At 43.2% G+C, this 14,471-nt stretch overlaps 3 protein-coding genes and 2 non-coding genes across 10 annotated transcripts; 1 reads left to right on the top strand and 4 right to left on the bottom strand.

Annotated features, from left to right (window-relative positions):
* Positions 1 to 583: 583 nt before the first annotated feature.
* On the bottom strand, positions 584 to 4,165 carry wdr12 (WD repeat domain 12). Its single transcript, XM_068590535.1, has 13 exons — positions 4,017 to 4,165; positions 3,579 to 3,673; positions 3,263 to 3,357; positions 2,944 to 3,050; positions 2,706 to 2,821; positions 2,453 to 2,607; positions 2,318 to 2,363; positions 2,147 to 2,232; positions 1,885 to 2,025; positions 1,677 to 1,782; positions 1,442 to 1,574; positions 1,000 to 1,072; positions 584 to 880 (listed from the first exon to the last, which is right to left on the bottom strand). The coding sequence occupies exons 1-13, from the start codon at positions 4,055 to 4,057 to the stop codon at positions 803 to 805; spliced, it is 1,272 nt and encodes a 423-aa protein (XP_068446636.1). The 5' UTR covers positions 4,058 to 4,165; the 3' UTR covers positions 584 to 802.
* Positions 4,166 to 5,257: 1,092 nt separating this feature from the next.
* Positions 5,258 to 9,956, bottom strand: nop58 (NOP58 ribonucleoprotein homolog (yeast)). Of its 5 annotated transcripts, none has more exons than XM_068590531.1 (15): positions 9,817 to 9,956; positions 9,238 to 9,314; positions 9,105 to 9,157; positions 8,500 to 8,624; positions 8,283 to 8,419; positions 8,024 to 8,088; positions 7,753 to 7,887; positions 7,401 to 7,546; positions 7,055 to 7,181; positions 6,706 to 6,869; positions 6,484 to 6,618; positions 6,180 to 6,241; positions 5,945 to 6,090; positions 5,725 to 5,849; positions 5,258 to 5,634 (listed from the first exon to the last, which is right to left on the bottom strand). In XM_068590531.1, the coding sequence occupies exons 1-15, from the start codon at positions 9,859 to 9,861 to the stop codon at positions 5,581 to 5,583; spliced, it is 1,596 nt and encodes a 531-aa protein (XP_068446632.1). In that variant the 5' UTR covers positions 9,862 to 9,956; the 3' UTR covers positions 5,258 to 5,580. The 5 variants fall into 5 exon arrangements, with proteins under 5 accessions (XP_068446632.1, XP_068446634.1, XP_068446635.1 ...); XM_068590533.1 differs by having other exon boundaries at positions 5,725 to 5,846; XM_068590534.1 differs by having other exon boundaries at positions 5,725 to 5,843.
* LOC137794334 (small nucleolar RNA SNORD11B) lies at positions 6,937 to 7,021 on the bottom strand. Its single transcript, XR_011078295.1, has one exon. It is a non-coding gene; the product is annotated as a small nucleolar RNA SNORD11B (small nucleolar RNA).
* On the bottom strand, positions 7,278 to 7,360 carry LOC137794333 (small nucleolar RNA SNORD11B). Its single transcript, XR_011078294.1, has one exon. It is a non-coding gene; the product is annotated as a small nucleolar RNA SNORD11B (small nucleolar RNA).
* Positions 9,957 to 10,551: 595 nt separating the features above from the next.
* On the top strand, positions 10,552 to 14,085 carry nufip1 (nuclear FMR1 interacting protein 1). Of its 2 annotated transcripts, none has more exons than XM_068590528.1 (10): positions 10,552 to 10,925; positions 11,431 to 11,504; positions 11,588 to 11,689; positions 11,784 to 11,846; positions 11,934 to 12,010; positions 12,158 to 12,250; positions 12,355 to 12,527; positions 12,703 to 12,837; positions 13,064 to 13,314; positions 13,428 to 14,085. In XM_068590528.1, the coding sequence occupies exons 1-10, from the start codon at positions 10,682 to 10,684 to the stop codon at positions 13,914 to 13,916; spliced, it is 1,701 nt and encodes a 566-aa protein (XP_068446629.1). In that variant the 5' UTR covers positions 10,552 to 10,681; the 3' UTR covers positions 13,917 to 14,085. The 2 variants fall into 2 exon arrangements, with proteins under 2 accessions (XP_068446629.1, XP_068446628.1); XM_068590527.1 differs by having other exon boundaries at positions 11,585 to 11,689.
* Positions 14,086 to 14,471: the final 386 nt, after the last annotated feature.

Genomic DNA, 14,471 nt, shown 5'->3' with positions numbered 1-14,471 from the left:
AAGTTAGGACTACAAACCTGATAACCAGTTTGAATTGATCGTACCTCAAGTTAAATATTTTGAGTGTGAATGTGTATGAAATGAATAAAAGCAGCACAAACAATATTCGTTGTTTTTTTCTTAATTGAAAGCCGACTCAAGTCTCCTCACTTCCTTATCGTAGAAAAATAAAAACAACCCGAGTGACACCTATGTTTCACATCCTCTCTTCGTTGAACAGTCTGAGGAATATTTTGCTGGGTAAAAACATAAGGACAGTGATCATGCACTACTGTAACCGTAAAAAAGAGTGAAATATATAAAATATATCAAACAATATTTCAGGAATAATGTCCCAATATATGGGTATATTCACTGATGTCGCAATTCCATTATCAAAAGGCCATTAAGCTAAACTGGAGGTAAAGAAACAACCAATGACAAATTAACACAATACTTTAATATAGTTTGCATATGTGGAATCTTTTCTGGTCATTTTCATCTGATCACTGTTGCATTTCTAAAATGCCCCTTTTACTTTCACTCATTTCCACCATTCAAATATCACAAATCTACCATCAAGCATGAATGAATGACACGTGAATAGAGACAAAATTAATTTATAGTTTTCTTGGGGTAACAGGAAGACAAAGACAATCCATAAGAAAATATGTGTAAAATTTGAGCTCAAAATAACCAGAAAGTACAAAGCAAGAAACGTTTTGCGCTGTACAAAACTCCTAAGACGCTGCCACTTTCCTCGGCTGTCACACCACTGATAATGTCCATCATTCTTTATTGCCTGTGGGGATCTGTGTGCAGCCTACGCCCCGGCATCTGTCGGAGAGGCCGAGTATTTGTAGGTGTACAGTTTGTTATCTGCACCTCCACTCAACATCAGCTGAAAAAAAAGAAAAGAATTTAAAAAAAGGAGAGAAAGTTACACTTTGATTTCACTTTACATATTCAACCACAGCATATTTTTCATTTTGGGATTAGATTTGTGGAAATCAGTCTCACCCCGTTTTCTGTCCAGTCCACACAAAACACTTTGTCCTCATGGGCCGCCAGGTCATACAGAGGAGCCTTACAGCTGGGAGAGAGGAAAGCAACAAGTTCACTTTATTCACATAGAAAAAGGACAAAACATGCACCAAACATAAAATAGTCGCAAAAGACAAACTTGATTGTTGAGATGCGGTGGGTGTAGGCTGAACTGCATTTTATTCTGACAAAGACAGGAAGCTTCTTCCAGACAGGATGTCCTGCTCTACGTCATACCGACACATTACGGCTCATGTTCCAGCTTTTGCTCTCATTAGTCACTGAAAATGCAATTCAGGTCTAAACTATCAGCAAAATTAAATAAGACAAACTAGAATGTTTTGAGAAGTGAGGAAAATAAGTTTCTGACTTTTGATTGGAATAAAAATCCTACAGCGCATTCACGTGCTTCACAGACCTTCTGGTGTCCCACAGTTTGACCAGGTTGTCGAGGGAACCGGAGACCAGCTGGTGCTCATGGGACGGCGCCCACTTCACAGCGGTGACCCAGCCGGTATGAGAGGTCAGCGACAGCAGCACCAGCGACCCATCTGCAGGGAAGAAGAGGCGATTTTTTAAAGAGGGACGATGCTGCTGAAACATCAATGATTGTGTTTTTTTGGCAGCCCGGTGTAGTGAGGGCACAGCGGTACCTTTGGTGCGAGGGTCCCACAGTCTGATGTGTCGGTCGGTGCTGCCGGAGGCCAGTCGTCGACACAGAGGCGAGTAGGAAATACAGTTAAACACTTTGCTTCCCGTCTGTGGAAAGGATAAAAAACATTATCATCAGAGACAATGACAAACATATAATGTCTTACATACGGCCTGACCCAGCGCCGGCTCCTCAGTGTTTCTCCTCACCAGCGTAGTCTTCATTCCTCCCGTCACCACGTCCCACACGCGGATGGTGTGGTCCCATGATGCACTGTAAATTTCCTCGCTGTCACACCACAGGACGGAGGAGACCGCCTCGTTGTGTCCCGATAACGTCATCAGGGGGGTCTGCGAGACAAAACGGGATCCTCGTTTTGGTGACATCACGTCACGTTCAAATTGTCAACTCGTGCATCCATGGCTACATCACCAGGTTAGCCGTACTGAAGAGGGATATGGCTCCACTCACCCTGGTAAGGCCGAGCTGTTGAGTCTTCTGTTTCTTCCTCGGCCTGTCGGTGGGTTCTTCGACCTCGTCTGCCTCGTCCGTGGGCACTGACGGGAAAGGTTGAAGCGTGTTGGGAGAGTTGCTTTTCGCTACGTAATGCTTAACATGCAATCAGCCGCCCTGGTGACCTACCTGCTGACCAGATCTTCAACATTTTGTCCCAGGAGCCGCTGCAGAACTGCATGAGGAGCAACACAAATGCTTGAACTGACACACTTTGAAACCCCTACCATTTTTCCTACTCATTGCGCCCCCATCCCTCTGTACCTTTGAGCCGGTGGGATCTGTGGCAACAGTGTCGACGCTCCCCGCGTGTCCCCGGCAGCAGTGTCTGGCTTTCACCTTGTTCCTCTCGGAGTTCCACTCCCACAGCAGGAGGGTCTGGTCCAGAGAGGCCGTCAGCAGCAGCGAGGTCAGACCATCTGCAGCGAAACGTCCACACAAGATGTTTTTTAAAGAAAGGCTGTCGGTATCACAAACAAAGTGAAATGTCCGCCACTCTATCTCCTCCCCCCCTCACCTCTTTTGACCCAGGCTACGTCTTTCACCACATCCGCGTGTCCGGCCACCGTCATCACCGCCTTGCCCTCCAAAGACCAGATCCTGGCCGTCTTGTCATATGACCCCGTTAGGATCCTGCAACCAAAAACAACAACATACGAATAAGCAAAACAAACATCACATTGTTGAATTTTGTTTATGACATGGACTTGAAGATATATCATAAGAAAGTAAGTGTGGGGTGTCTGCCGTCTTACCATTCAGCATCTGCATCCACAGAGCTAATCCAGTCATCGTGCATCATGCACTCCTCGGGCTCTGGTGCTGTGATCCGCTCTACATACTCTATCTCCACCACGTCTTCCTGAAAACACAGGCAGACACACTGATGCATTAATATCGTGAGGATGCATTCACAGATAATTCAGAATTCAGTCCCCATTGGGATTTCTGCTGGTTTAGGATTAAATCCCAAGCTCTTTCTTTCTTATGCCGATCCCTACTTCCTTATAATTCAAAGAAGACTATGAAAACATGGAGTATTTAGTCAGGTCTAAGCGACAGGACTGGTTGTACCGTTGATATGCCTTCTGCGTCCATGTGAGTGGACAGCGACGTGCGCAGGAACTGACCCCTGACCAGGAAGTCGAACTCCACTTTGCTGTGAGATGCTGCGGAAAAAAAAACAAAGAAAGCACACATGATATACATTATTAAACATTCAAGATATTACAGAATTAATTATTGAATTAAATGAACAATACAATAATAGCAATGCAAAATTGAGTCAGGTCACATTTTCTTTTCGGCCAACGAAAAGACAGCCAAGGTGTAATTTGAACCTCAGCCGGGTAGCAGAAATAATAACACATACAAGTACAATTTGTATTACCATTTTTCGCCTCCAGCAGCTTGTTGATGACATTGCTGAGGTCCTGCACTTCAGAGGCACCAGGGATGGAGAACGGGACATCATCGACAACGTACCTATAAAGAGAGGCGTGCTTCCAGGTTAATACCAGGACTCACACCCATCAAATACGCGCATATATTTGGATATGTAATAGATTCGTTACTGGAGCAAATTGTTAGCATTAGCTGGCTAACCCAACTAGCTAAAAACCAGCAAAGACGGGGTTACGCGGCTAACTGTGGAAAAGAGGCTACGTCTCTCAACGTACAGTCCACGTGCGTGAGTGAAAAGCAGGGTCGTGTCTCACAGTCACGTCGTACTGTTTACTGGTCGACACAGCTCGTTAGCCCGCTTGCTAGCTATTCCTTTCCCCCTTTCCTTCTCTTACGTTTCGTCAAAAAGGGAATGAGGGCTCACCTTTTGTTGTCTGTGAAGAACCTCGCTTGTAACTGCGACATTTTGGTTTGCTTGTAAATTTCTCCAACGCATCAGTGGCAAGGCTAAGTATCTAATCAATCTGTTCCTTCATAACACCGCCGACTCTCGTGCAGTCCTGCCATGTGGTACAAAATCCAGGCGCGTCGGTCGAGCGCGGAGGCAAACGATCGATGATTCGGCTCTGCGCTCCTCCAGTAATGCCTGGCCCTCAGTAACACCGTTGGATGTAAAAACGAGCAACACTCCTAAAGTAAAAGTACTCAATGTGCTGTGATGCAGAAACAAATACCATGTGAGTGTTTTGCTATTATATATTCATGTATCGTCTTATCATGTGTATATTAAGTAGCACAAATCTCACATAAGAAAATAAGAATCTAAAATGTAGACCAATGTACGAACCCTGGGCCCTCTTGCTGTGGAGCGTCACTACACCACCGTGCAGCTTATATAGCCTATATTACCCCACTAGAGAGCTTATTGTACCCTATTACCCTACTAGAGAGCTTATTGTATCATATTACCCCACTAGAGAGATGATAGTACCATATTGCCCCACTTTCAGTCCAGGGGGCAGACACACTCACCACATTCAAAGGTAACTGATGGCACTTTCAGTTAGGGCTAGCGCAGATCTATAGTTAGGGATGGTTAAGGCTCAAAATTTGTGCTGGATCAGGTTAATCATATATGTTTTTTTGTAACGCAATAGCCCTTTAATCTTTTATTTTATATGTGCTACAAATGTTTACCTGAAATCGTTACACATTTAGTCAATAAAACCATGCAAAATAAAATGGGGACAAAAGCGTGAAATGGCCTCAAAGGACAATAAAGTACCGTTAATTAAACCAGGACCATGCTCTAACAACCAGGTTGTAGCACATCATATTTGTCATGACTTGTTATATAAATGCTCTACATATAGTTGCACTTTAACAAATCATAACATTGAACATAGAAGGATGTAGATGTGTTTCTATTTGTTCATTCAAAACGCATGTAAAAGTTTTGTCCTTAGTCTTGCTTCAGGTAAAGCAACTATACGCAGTAAAAAAAAAAGATAGTGGGTGTACATTTTAGTTACAGAGTCTTGCAATTAAGTAATCAAATCAAATTACTTTGTACATCGATACCTCTGTACAACCAAACTATAACAAAACAATGTATCTCAGCAGACAGACTTCAGTCTTAGACAATAAAGGGCTGTCACTCTCGAATGGAGGAATCTATTGATTTTAATACGAGTTTGATGTAGATCCGTTCACAATAAAAAAAAAAAACAGCCAAACATGGCTAGATCATTGGGAAAAATATATTTACATTTTCACTGGAATAACTGGAAATCCAATGGTTTTAAACCACACCATACTCTGTCATCAAAGGAGATGGTAGGTTTAAATTGTTCTTTAATGTGCACTTTTTCTTTCTTGATGTTCAGAAACAAGCACTGAATACAGCTGTGCCCTTATTAGATATAAATGTATGACACAAAACTAAAATGACATAACTAAAACAGAAAATATATACACTCTCCACTATTTCACTCATCTTCCTCGTCCTTGGTCTTCTTTTTCTTCTTCTTCTTTTTTGTTGACTGGGGAGAGAGAGAGAACAGAAGTGAGCTAAAAACAAACTGGAAATCTCGTGTGAATAGTCTGTAGATCAGGTTTAAACAGATCTCTACCTCTGTAACTGCGACCTCTTCCTCTTCAGTTTTTGCTTCTTCGGGTTCCTCCTCGACTTTCCTTTTCTTCTTCTTTTTCTTGGGCATCTCCTCTGGTGCTGCTGCTTCTTCTTCTTCTTCTTCTTCTACAGAAAATGCGGGAAAAAGAAAGATATTAAGCATCATAATCTTCATTGTGTGCACTTCACCACAAGGTGGCATTTGTTTCCAGTCTACCCACCTTCTTTTACTGGTTGTTTTTTGGCCTTTTTGGATTTGACCTTTGGTGTTACGGGCTCTTCAGCCTGTTCTACCTCCTCAAACTTCCTCTTCTTTGAGGTGGAGGGAATAGTTGAATCGCCGGATGGATCGTAAACTCTCACTTCACTGTGGAGAAACGAGAGGGTCAACATTGTTCATATTTATATATGTGGTAATGTATAATTGTTGGGAAAAGGCCGTTCAGGAGTATTGACCTCTTGTGCTGGTATTTGTCTGCCATTGCCATTGCTTTGCCGGTTCCACTGATTCTTCGGATCTGAGAAGAGAAGAAAAATAAATGGAGACAAAATAAGATGACCAGCAGAGAGAAAGCCCAGAGCAGATATCAGCTACATAAACAGACCAAATTAACTGCACAGTATCATGATGAAATCATTCGATATTGTGCACATAAGCAGGAACGTATATGGAGCGTAACCTCTCAAGACAAAACGTTTTACTCCGACTGGCTTTATGCATAATTAAGAAAAAAAATATTTCTCTTGCAGTTGTACTTACTCCTTTCTCCTCCAGGTGGCGCAGCCTAACCTCCAGTTTGGCACGGTTTTCCACTCCCATTTCGGCATTGGTGTCCTCTCCCAGAGCATCATAGCGAATAGCTAGCGCTGCTTTAGCTGCCAGCATTCTGGAGATCTGGACAATAAAAAACAACGGTCATGTTTATGTCTCACCACCGGACTCAAACATGACTAGTTCAGTTACGTGTCCTTCTGAACTTACCTTGCCCTTATTTTTGGCACTGGTCTGACCCACAAGGGAGGCATGGTAGATGAGACCGTACTTGGGTGTGTCTTTGCGAGTCTTCAGGGCTCTGAACAGAGCCTTCTCTGCTCCGAGGATCTGCACCGTGGACGCTGGATGCTTGGCCAGATTCAGAAGGGAACCTTGCAGCAACAGGAAAGACAGTTAGTGCATTGCTTTCCCCGGTAGCTGCTTATTGACCCTGAAAGACACAAGCTCAGATGAGGTAGTGACTTAAAAGCATCATTTTTTTAATCAGGGAAGCGACATCATGTCGTCATCATCACCGCTTGGCTGGCTTTCACAACGTCACCTGTCTGTGACTCACCTGCATGCGAGATGAGACGGGCTCCGACCAACTCGCCCACCATCACGGTCAGGTTGGGGGCGATGGCCATCATTCTGTTCTTCAGGTAGTCGTACAGCTGAGTGCGGTACTCCGTGATGTCAATCACCTATAGGGAAAAAAACGAGATAAGACTTGTTTTACAGCTGCTAGCAGGTAACGGGGTCAAAGCAGCCGTGTGACCGAGAGCAGGAGCCGCAATCTGTGACTGTTCAGATGAGGTAGTGACTGAAAACCCACATGTTGTTTCAGGGTAAAGACGACATGTCTTCATCATCACAACTGTCACTTGATCGCTCCGATGTTGAACGGTAAGGAAGAGACAAACCTGATCGCACAGGTGCCTGATGTTGCCGATGTCCTGCTCCGAGACTTCTGTTCCCATAGAGATCTCTGCGGCTAGTTTGACCTCAGCCTCGACTTCCTCGGGAAGAATGTCTGACAGATCGGAGCCGGCCACATTTGTGCGGTCGCCTAGAAGACACACATTTGGTTACTTGGGAATTGTTTGTGGTGCATCGTTTACAGCTGATCTAGGGACCGTTGTGGAAATGAGCCTCTGATGCACATACCATAACAATTCTAATCTATTGAAAGCCTTCTAGCTTTGCAATAGTGCATACTAAAATCACTAACATACCTCTTTAAATAGTTATGTGCAAATGCAAATTATTTTGTACCTATTTTGCGGACAGATTTGCAGTAGGCCATGTTGTCAGTGACTACCTTTCCCAGCTCAGGAAAGTGCCAGCCGTACCACTCTCTGCAGCGCATAACGTAGTTGTTGAGCTCCTTATCCAGGTCATCCAAAAGACCTGAAGAGGCAAGGACAAAAAAGTCAAACCGCATATTCGAATACAAACAGACTACCACTAATCCGATAAGTGAGAAAATGCGATAATGAAAAAGGGTAATTAGTAAATATTCTAGCTTCGTGAAAAAACAACTTACAGATGGCCTGCACAATCATAGTGTCCACTTTGTCTGGACTGAACTTCAGCTTGTAGCGGGATAAACTGGAGAACACACAGAAAGGATGAGTTATTTCACATGGCAAACTATTTTTTTAAATATTTCTGTGCTTGGGGAGATTTCTGCCTCAGCGGTAGTGACGAATGCTGAGGATAATCCACATGGGAGGTTTCGGACAGCAAGTGTAATCATAGGCAGTGGCCGCATTTATGAGTTGCTGCGTCTGTGCGCCACGTACCTGTGAGCTAATCCGAGTGACATGGCGCTGAGCTCCTTGGCGGGAAGGCCGGTGATGAGGCTCTCCATCTGACCCCTGATGCACCGCATAAGCTCCGCCACGGCAGAGTTGTGGACACAGCTCAGTTCCATCTTTTCCTGAAAACCAGAGCCGGTTAGGAGCATGAACTCTTGTATTTAACGCGTGGATCGACGTGCGTAGCAATCGAGTCACTTACTTTGATAACCCCGCCGAGTTTTGCGTCGCTGATGGCCAGCTGCTCATGAGCTTCTGTGGCCACAAACTTCTTTAGCACTTTCTTCAAACTCTTGCCAATTTTTCCCTCAGTAAGGGCAGTGGCAGCTGCGTGGCAGAGGTTGGGAACAGCGTATTAAATACACAAACGGACAAACAAATGTATAAAACCCCAAAACAGTTAGTCGAATCGGCTCACCGGGGAATTAGTTAACATCTGATCCAATCATTCTTTAAAACCACATGGGCTCTAATAAGGGGACTCTGCTTTTAATTTGTATTGTTTGTCATCTTTACGTTTAACTAGTAACATACACAGTGGTAAAACATCTGAACAATATCTCACAAGTGTTACTATTTTTTTAACATACAAATATTATTAAAATAGACAGTATTTGCAGATATACTCCTTTTTAGTTTGGGCATGCAACTTTGCCCAATTAAAGAAAAATCTGTTATTTTATAAGGTTTCATCTTTGGCATCTAAACATGGTGCTGACATAAAATGATGTTGTCTCAGTGGTACAAATCAGTGGAATGCCTCACGCTTTAATCAGACACAGAAACCACAAAGACAAGTCTTGTTACCTGCTAAGGCCTCTGTGGTGTCCTGAAACTTTTCAAAGTGCTTCAGCTTCAAACTAGCAGGGGCAGAAAGAAGAAACGGTTCAAACATGTTTTACATGAGCTACACACTATCACATGATGACAACTGACTTACATTTTGTTCGCCTTTTCAGGAGTTTCAAACTCCTTATACAGGCTGTCCACTTGTTCCAGCTTGGATTCATCAAGGACCTGAAATATAACAGAAGCTCGGTTAGTTGCCATGCAGTAAAAAAGCCAGCAGTGGCGGGGTGCAATCGTGTCTTTAGACAAGGCTATAAAAGTACATTATCCTCAAATAAGGTGGTATTGGTCAGATGCACGAGTTTCACTGAAGTTGCAAGATGGATGTGACCGTTGTGCATTGAGAGGAGTCTCTTCCCTTAAGTTAACTCTGCCTCAACATGCACACGTGGTTACAGGGCCTCCTTACTACCATGTCGCGTTAGCTCAAACGTTAGCAAAGCTGTCGTCACGTTACATGCAAAACGTTAAGTTAGTCCGTTCACGTACTTGAACACTAATTAAAAAAAAATACTATTTAATTCCACTCACTACCGTTAACTTTACAGACAAGTGAAGCGACGTGCACGTGGGCAGCTAGCCACGAGGCTAACCTAAGCTAACGCGGAGAGCTAATGCGTACATATTTTATTATTATTTCCATGACAGGACACAGCGGATGAATACAAACCTTGAATATCGCATATCCAGCGGCGGTCTCGAATAAGACTAGCATTTTGGAGGCAGCTCAGTTACTTTAGCAGAATATGTGGAGAGCCTTCTGGCTTTCCCGACTAACCACGCTGCTGCTCTCACTCTGTGTGAAGCACACGCGGCGAGAAGCGAGCACCAGGAAACTGCTGGGTTGCCAGGTCTGGTGCTTTGACATCACCCGATATCAGAAATGTTTTGTGTCGTTATGTTTAAGTTAAAAAACTACCCTGAATTGATGTATTTTTGACTTTCATTAATATAACAATATCAACTTAATACGATATTAACAATTCAACACTGCAAATATCTACGTTTCATTGAATAGCTAACGCAAAAGTATAGACAACTGTGAGTTTTCCACTGAAAAACGACGTACAACCTTATTTATGACAATAACTGAAGGTATTTAAGTTTTTCAGAACATATCGGGCGTCCCGTTACTTTTTGTACAATTATGTGCAATAATGTAAAATAAATCCACAGGCGTTTTCTTCACAACCTGGCAACCCAAACAGATAACGTTCGTGCCAAATCTCGCGAGACATTTTTGCATGGAGGTAATAATACTTTTTTTTAGAAAAGCCTAAAACACTAATACGGTTGCAGTGGAGTATGGCATGTTCGGCTTCAACACAACTTCCATCGCGACTGGGGGACGTTCATATTTTGTTTATTTTGGTTGTCTTCATATGTTTGATGTACTTCCTGCTTTTGCGGAAGTGACGAACGTATGTGTAAACTCGAGGCAAAACAAGCACATGTGAGTGCTGCGTGGCGAGAAACCAACATTTACTTAAAATACGCTTCACTGCCGACGCAAAGAAATAACTCGGGTGCGAAGTATGAATGAACAGGGCCACTATCCTCCGCCGGACTTCGGCTGTCCGCCTCCAAATTCCTTCCTAAATTTCCAGCAGCGGCAGCCGCCGCACACGAGCGGCTTCCAGCCCAGCATGTGGAGCTGGAGCGAGACGTCCTCCGAGCCCGCCCGGGACTACCGCGGCCAGGCGGAATGGCATCACGGGGCAGCGGCAGAGTTTGGTTTCCCCTCAAGCCGTGGAAGCTATGGACAGAAACGTCCACACGGTGAGTAGTCTGGAAATAAAGATCAAATCCAATACGAAAGTAATGATTCAGTCTTTTAATGATCTGTAAATATCACATTTTACCAAGGTATGTTAGTCATGGATGGGTTCCTGAAGTAATCCAACTGTGTAATGCATCTGCCACCTTGACCATATTAGTAAAGTCTTTGTTTTTTTAGACAAACTAATCTTTTAAAACATTGGGGAAAGTATTAAAGGGATGCTCCCGCGATTTGGTGTTAAAAACTTGTAGTCTTCTCAGCCCGTCTTCTCTGAAATAACCCCAATGACATCACTATGACATCATCAGGTTTGTTTCTCACTTGACAATGTGCCTTCAGTGCCACAGAAGACACAGTTTGCAACGATCTTAATGTGTAAAATTGGCGAAGTTCCCCTTTTTAGTCCCAAAGAAACCATTGTCACATTATTTTTTAGAATGAAGAGATGATGTGTGTTTGTTTGTCCCATGCCGTTGTGCCTCTAACTTTCAGTCCTGTCTTTAGGTCAAAACTTTGGTCGTGAATGGCAACGAGGTGGGAGACAGAGTTATGGCTCCCCCAATAACTATGGGAAAAAGGTACTTATCTGTTGGAACACTACCACTTTCACACCAGCAGTACACTCTACAGCCACGTCTGATCTGTTTATAATCCACAGCAGAAAAACAAGAAAGAACCAGAGTATTCCCATTTCTGCGACACATGTGACCGCGGCTTCAAACACCAGGAGAAGTACGATGAGCATGTTTCTCAACATGTCACGGTAAATTAATATATCTTTAAAATAACTCTACACTAAAAGTATAGATTGCTTATTATTCTCATTTTCATTTATGGAAGTCGAATCTCTTTTGCAGTGTTCTGTGCCCGACTGCACCTTCATGGCTCATGAAAAACTCGTCAGCATCCACTGGAAAAACGTAAGTGAAAAGCTTGCTGTGTGTCTTAAAACTATTTTCCTTTTAGTTAATATCTTTTTAATTGTCTTTTTAATGTCCTGACTGCAGAACCATGCACCGGGCACTAAGAGGATCAAGCTGGACACACCAGAAGAGATTATGAAATGGAGAGAGGAGAGGCGCAAGTCAGTATTTTAATTCTATTTCCGTTTTAATTTATCTTTAAACTATTAATGGCATTCTATCACGAGACAATCAACATTTTCTATGTTGTGTTTGTACGTGGATGCGTATTCTGATCAGCAAAATGTAATAACTATTTGACTTTCCAGAAACTATCCAACACTTCAGAATATGGACAAGAAGAAGAAAGTGATGGAGGTGCGGGAGGAGACGGGGGCCGTTCTGGAGACAGCTCAGTTTGGGTAAATCTACAAATGCGTAGGCTCATTCTTTCTTTTCTTTTTTCCTTTTATCGCTAACAGAAACAAGAGTATATCCAGACTTACTCAGAGTGAATATTTTTCAGACGGATGAGAGGCAGAGGGCGGGGTCGAGGCCGTGGCTGGGGAAACAGAGGGTTCCGTGGGTGTCACCCTCGGGGGCCTGACCCATTGGACAGCAGTGCCACAGAGAGACAGCCCCTCATCCAGCCCCACAGGGACTTGGATCCACTGGGAGCGTTGGCCAGCAGCGACCATGGTGAGTGACTCATCTGGCATGCACAGGACTCCGGTATTCAAACAAGACTGTAGACAGTCCCCTAAAATATGGCCTTGCGCCGTTATTTTCACGTCTTTGTTGGTTTAATACGCTTTATATAGTAGAAGAAGGCGCAACTGTTGTGGTAATTGATGTGTTTCTCATGTGCGTCAAGACTCTGACCAAGAGGAGCCAGCCCCTGAGTCCAGACCTGGTTTCCTGGTGGTGGCCCCCAAACAGATGAGCTTAGCTCTGGGCTCCCTGGTGGCTAACTATGGCTCCATGAGTGACAGCGATGAGGAACCAGAAGGTGAGTTTGCCACTGTGCTCAAGCTGCTGCGGAAAAGACTACTTTTTGTACAGCAACATAATCTTCACAAACAAAGACCACTTTTATGATTTTTGAAGCTTTTTATAGATAGGTTGTTTTGATTCTGTTACACATTGATAGACAAAATACAAATTGGGAGATATACATGTAACAGGAAAAAAAACACATCTAGAATCTATCATGATTCTTTTTTATTGTGTTCCAGCCATCCCTATTCAGAGAGCCAAAGACCTTGTTCAAGAAAACCAGGCTCTTCTAAATGCAATACCACGGAAGTCTCAGGACAGAGGACCCTCTAGGGGCCTGGAAACCTCTTCACAGGTTACAGAGGCCCTTCACACTCCTAACGGCAGAAGAGGAAGAGGGGGAAGAGGACGAGGAGGCAGAGGAGGAAGGGGCGGTAGAGGAGGATACCAAGACACACCACAGACGCGTCGTCCCACTCTACTTGAGATGGTATTATTATACAAGCGTATATTCACAGGATTTTAAATTGAGATAATAAAATGGTATTTAAATGTAGATGATTGAGATAATGCAGCATCTCTATTTTCTTCCACTCTGTTTAGTTACTAGCCCCAGATATCCGGCACGAGAGGAATGTCCTACTGCAGTGTGTGCGCTACGTTGTCCGAAACGACTTCTTTGGCCTGGAGAGCAAACCTCAAGACCAGAGCGGGGTGGAGGATGAAGTCCCACCAGCGATCTCACCCGGAGAGCATGCAAAGAGGCAGGAAAGGCCATCAGATGAAGCAGAGGCTCGGTTTACCCCTCTGGTTGGTGCACAGAGAAGTTCAGCAGAAGTTAATTATCCGGAGGAGTTGGAAATAAGTAATGCTGTTGTAGTTGACCAGTATTTGCATACACACTCAGAACCTTCTCAGGATCCTCCTGCGGACTCAGCAGCAAGTGAGGAGCCGGTGACAGGACATTTCATCCAAAATGCTGAAGAGACCACTGACCATGGGCTCTATTCAACGGGCACAGACGAAATCAGATCTATCTCTAATACTTACGATGATGAAATATGGGAGAGCCCTGGTGCTGTTATGTCCTAGCAAATCATTGAACTGGATTGATTATTATATTGTTATATGTTATTTTTCAAGGTCTATTATTTTTGATGTGATGTTAGTTTGACTAACAATATCCAGTTATATTTTTGTAACATGCTTAATAATGAATAACATATTTTTTGTTCTTGTGAAATAAATCGTATAAACTATTGATCATATCAGTTGTACACATGTTTGTTTTATTCTATGCTAAGCTTTATTTCTAGATATTTTTATGATGGAAATCTATGTTGATTATGTGTGTCTTTATTATATAATATTTGCAGTAACAAATATCACAACATAAACATTTGTTGAGTAAAGGCCAGAAGATGAGATTTTAGGTTTATTACACTTTCCATGCAGCAAATGATTGCGTTAACGTCACACCAATGGAAAGATACAAACTGAAATTAATTATTTTTAGGAAACCCATCAGCTTATGGAATAATGAAATGTAAAGAGCAATACATCACTTCTTTATAAAAGTTTACTGGCTGCACCGTCCACATGGACTGCCCAAGGTTGTAAAACGAGCGCCCCTCCGTCTCCTGGAAA

The sequence above is a fragment of the Clinocottus analis genome, unplaced genomic scaffold, assembly GCF_023055335.1.
Source record: "Clinocottus analis isolate CAN_PGR_092001 unplaced genomic scaffold, fCliAna1.0.p SCAF_24, whole genome shotgun sequence".
Taxonomy (NCBI): Eukaryota; Metazoa; Chordata; class Actinopteri; order Perciformes; family Cottidae; genus Clinocottus; species Clinocottus analis.
Note: the sequence above shows the minus strand (reverse complement) of the source record. Positions and strands in the feature narration are given on the sequence as shown.